The sequence below is a fragment of the Aplysia californica genome, unplaced genomic scaffold (assembly GCF_000002075.1).
Source record: "Aplysia californica isolate F4 #8 unplaced genomic scaffold, AplCal3.0 scaffold00055, whole genome shotgun sequence".
NCBI lineage: Eukaryota > Metazoa > Mollusca > Gastropoda > Aplysiida > Aplysiidae > Aplysia > Aplysia californica.
The window spans coordinates 1,978,747-1,983,698 of NW_004797325.1; the positions used below are offsets into that span (position 1 = coordinate 1,978,747).

The 4,952-nt window shown below is 45.5% G+C and overlaps 1 protein-coding gene across 1 annotated transcript in view; it reads left to right on the forward strand.

Annotated features, from left to right (window-relative positions):
• The window catches only part of LOC101852905 (TATA element modulatory factor), a gene marked incomplete in the record, with an annotated part of 51,405 nt that overhangs the window by 11,726 nt on the left and 34,727 nt on the right, over window positions 1-4,952 (forward strand). The window contains 2 exon segments of the mRNA XM_013079549.2: window positions 371-2,353; window positions 3,107-3,183. Of these exon segments, the coding sequence (XP_012935003.1) occupies window positions 371-2,353; window positions 3,107-3,183 (2,060 nt within the window).

Consider the following 4,952-nt stretch of genomic DNA (forward strand, 5'->3'; position numbering starts at 1 on the left):
GGAGACTACTGTATTTATTTGAATTTGTGGCCCCATAGACCTTTTAACTGCCCACTAGTCATCATCTCATTTCGCCCTCCCGAAAAAAATTCGTCCACAAGCCGAAAATAATACGTAGCGAATGAGTTAAACCTGCCACAGAATTTAATTTTGACTTAAGTTTTTGTTTCTAAGTCTTAAGTGAGGTAAATAAGGACTTTTTAGTTGGGACTCCATGTTTGAAAGAGGGCAGCCACATGTTTCACATTGACACTTTACCTTATTTTACTTTTAATAGCACCAGTGACATTTTGTTGGATTTAAGTGGTATATTTTTACTTTTGTAGAAATCATTAATGATCTTTCTTTTGTCTGTGTGGTACTCCTGCAGGGACCTCTCAACAGAAAGGAACAGATCAGAAGTCGGAGAAGACTCCAGAAAAGACTGGGTCAAAGAAGGACAAGGATGCACCAGAGGATCAAGGTGCTGATTTTTGGTCTGGCTGGATGGGTTCTGGAGGGAGGAAAGAGTCGAAACCAGAAGATGGTGAAAAGTCTTCTGACAGCCACTCTTCATGGAACTTGCCCTGGAGCTTTGCAGCAACAGGGTCAGAGGACCAGGACTCACCAGTGAAATCTGAACTGAGTGTAGACAGTAATGATAAGCAAGTGGCACCCTCTGACAGGAAGGCCACAGCATCTGAGTCTGCATCAGAGAGAGCAAAGTCGGACATAGCTGTGACTGATGACACCTCTGAGGTCTCTGAACTTGATGAGGTGACAGGTCAAGATGTTATTGACTCTAAGGCTGCGTCAAATTCTCCCACTGAGGCTGGTATTGCCTCTGGAATCTCCTCCTCAGGTTCATTACCGGACTGCAAGGCTGAAGATTCCTCATCTGGCTGGCAAGATTTCTCCTTGGACGACAACATTGATGAGCTCATAGCTGGTAGTGAGGGTGAAGAAAAGAAAGAGAGATTAGCGGCTGTCTCAGAGTTTCAAGGCTCAGGAGTGGTCAGTTCTTCCTCACCCACAGAGAAAGAGTCCCAAATTCTCTTTGTCAAGAATGCAACTTCACCTGCTGCCAAACAGGAAGACAGTATAGCCTCAGCCATACCACACTTAGACTTGAGCCCCCCACAAGCTGCCTCAACATCTTCTGGTTTTGAAGACAAAGCAAGGGAAACTAACACGGCAGTGACAGGGGAGACCACTGTTCTCCCACTGCAATTAGATTCCAGTGGTTTGAAGACATCCACTTCGAGCTCATTCACGGAAGTATGTGAGGACAGCCTGTCTGAGCTCTCCCTCTCCTTGCTCACCCAAGACGTGGACGAATTGCCCACTACACTACCAGGTGAAGAACATGGAGTGAGTGAAACGAGGTCTGAACCTTTAGTGGTTGGCAGCACTGTGGATGTTACATTAGAGGTAAATGATACTGTACTATCTGGTGAGGCCAAGGGTGTTCTCCAGGCTGATGACTCACCTCTTTCACAAGTTCAAAACGTTGACTCTGTGGTAGAAGATACTTCTGGGGAGCAGCCTGTAAATGTGAGTCCCCTTGGGGGTGCAGTGCCGGGGCAAGAGAGGAGCCAGACGGAGGTCAGTGGGGAGTATGTGAACATTAGCTCAGTAAGCAGCGATGGTGCACAGACGCTGCTATCAGAGACAGGCTCAGATGATGTTGTACAGGCCAGCTCAGACCTTGACTTGGGCGATTCACGGGCTAGCAGTGATCTTGACTTGCCTGGAGGTCAGGCCGGCAGTACGGGCTCGTCAGACACCAGCAAATTTGACAGCAGCATGGACACAGTTGTGGACCGGTCATTGGTGGACACTCCTAGTGAGGCTGACCATGATACCACTGGTCAGGGTGATGAGCCTTATTCTCTGTTTGGTGAGAAGGAAGAGGGCTTTGAAAAAGAGGAGAGAGAGAAATTAGCAGGGTCAGAGGGGACTCCAGCCTCTCTCAGCTCGTCTTACGTCAAGTGTATGATCGAAGAAGCCATGGAGGAAAGTAAGACTGAGGACTCAGGTAGTGATAATCACTCCAGTGGGGAGAAGTCAGAGAGCTCAAAGGTAGATTCGGAGTTTGAGAAAAGTGTATACAGTGGCCATGAGTCAAGTGATGACATCGAGACCACGACTTCCTCCGATATTGAAATCCTCCAGGCTCCATCAGCAAATGACGAGAGCAAGTTTCACACCTCATTCGACCTGTCTCCGCTCAAAATTGCCCTACAGAAGACAGCCGGGGCTCACGGGCACCGCCGCTCTGACAGCCAGTCCAGCTCCAGTGCTCACAGCAAATCTGGGGAGCTGGACCACCCAAGCCCGGAGAGAGGAGAGAGCAGCCTCTGGAGAGATGATGGTAAGGGACATAGGACAGAACTCTGTGTACAGCTCACCTGTGTTGTAGAAATACATGCCATCTGTGTTGAAGAAAATTTTTATAAATTTTATTTACACAACAAAATATTTTTGACCCTCCCCTCACAGGTTCTATACTTCCTAACCCCTCCATTGAAGAAAAGAAGTTATGCAAAATTTATGGCCTCTGCTTCTTAAGAATGTTGTCTGTTCCACTTTCTGCATAGCAAAAATGGTTTGAGTTTGAGGAGTATGCTGTTGGATGTTGGAAGAGAGGGCATGCTATTTCTTTCTGTGACCTGTCCCATCATGTTTATAATTCTATCCTGTTTTGTTATGACAAGGGAACAAATTTTGTGTCAAGTAAATGGACTGCAATATGCCATGTCAAATGGACAAATGATCATGACATGTTTTGCCAAGTAAACCAATAGTCTTGTAGTTCTATGTTTAGTATAGTCTGTTTTCTTTTGTCATGTACAATCAATCTTTCATGTGTTGTGATCTAAAGTGAACAGTTTGTTTTGCCATTTTAGATAAACGGTCGTGTCAGCCAACTCATGTCAACCATCACGTCAATTCATGTCTTTTTGAATAGAACTGTTTTGACAAGTACTAAGTTGACATTGTTTCATGTCTTGTCATATCCAGTAAAAAGCTCTGCCAAGTGTACACTGTTTAATGTCATATCAAGGACCCGGCTGAGAAGTCATAGTGAACTAAAGCAATTTGTTATGTTCTGTCTCTACGCCAGACTCCCCTCACCATGACTTGCAGGCAGTGCGAGAAGAAGGGGTAGACAACCCATACCACCCTGAAAGATTGCTCAAGGTAAGTCTTTACCTTTGTAATCTCCCCTAGCTGTGCAAGGATTGGGGATAGAACGAACAGTGGGGGTGGAGGGTGGTGAGGGTGGACTGGGGTTCCTTGCACCTTGTTTGCTGTGTTGTGTGGTACGTTGGTAGAGGCCTAGTGATGATGCTGTCATTGCTCTTGCTGTTGTTGTCGTCAGTGGGGTTGGTTGTTATCCTGTCGGTAGTGCATGCTGCATTTTGCCTGTTGTAATAGAGACCAGCATGTACCAGTGGGCCGTGGGGTAAGACCAAGGGCTCCCCAAACATTCAAAAGTTGTACTTCTGTTGTATGGACTTTGCTTTAGATTATATGCTGTGTGGATACAGAAAAGAAAACAGCTAAAAAAAACTTCCATTTAATCATTAATATTTATTGCCACATTGCTGGAAACAAGTTTTTAAAAAATAAGAATAAGGAGAGCTAGGTGTTATGGTTTATATGGCATTTCCACCTTTTTTTCCTTCTTTTTATATTCTAGGGTTTTCTATGTCATCTTCTAAATTACCTGCCTTGTTCTTAATTCAATCAGAGAATATTGAAAAAAGAGTGACATTATATAAAAACATGCTTTTGTGAAAGCTGCTTTTAAACAGAATCCCTTGTATTTTGTGATACTTGTGTTCTTGGGAGCCAGTCAAAATGGTTCTATCTATCTTGACTGTCGCCAGTTTGAGCTTGTCTAATGTGAGCTTGACTTGGACTGACAGGCCCAATACAGATGGATGATAGCACTGTTTGTTTCAATCTCCTAACATTGAACAAAGAAGTTGACAATGGCAGATCAGATTTCTTATTTGTGTTTTCTCGCACTTCTCTGTTTGCCTATTTTTGAACGGACTGTTGGTAAATCAAGTGTTATTTTGTCCTGTGGTGAAAGACACAAGCAGTTCCTTCTTCTGGCTGGTGTGTTTTGAAAGATACCAGTTCAGTTCCTTAGGGGAATTTAACTTGATTAAAGTTTTAGGGTAGCGGTTGCAGGTACCAGTTCACCCTCAGGTGTGTTTGCATGCATGAGTGAGTGAGTATGTCTCTATGTGTACGTCCAGTTAATGTTGAACAGTGTGTGTGTGTGTGCGTGTGTGTTTGTGTGTGTGTGTGTGTGTGTGTGTGTGTGTGTGCCTGGTTAATGGAGAACTGGATGTTTTCCCATGCTGTGCGATTTGTGTATTCACTGCATGGCAAATGTGGTTAGTTGTTTCTTTGGCCACGCCCCCCCTCCAACCCCACATTGTGTGTAGTGTAGCCATGCCTCCACTGTACCAGCTCCCCTCCAATTCTTTCCCTTTCTCCCCCCCCCACCCCATTGCCACCCACCATATTTGTGTCCATTCCTTCTCAACCAGCCTCTTCTTTTTTCCCCACTCCTATTCCATCCACCCTAATTCCACCCAGCCTTTTTTTTGCCCACCCCAAATCCACCCCAACTTGTTCCACCCATCCCAATTCTATTCGCCCCTTCTCCATCCACCTCATTTTCTGTCCACTCCTTCCCCACCCACTTCTCCATCCACCTCATTTTCTGTCCACTCCTTCCCCACCCACTTCTCCATCCACCTCATTTTCTGTCCACTCCTTCCCCACCCACTTCTCCATCCACCCCTATTCCACCCACCATTATTCTATTCATCCCCTCTCCGCCCACCCCACATTCTGCCCACTCCTTCTGCACCCACTCCTTTTTTGCCCGCCCCATAATATACCCATATTTGTTCTGTTCACCCTTTCTCCGCCCTCCCCCACCCTAC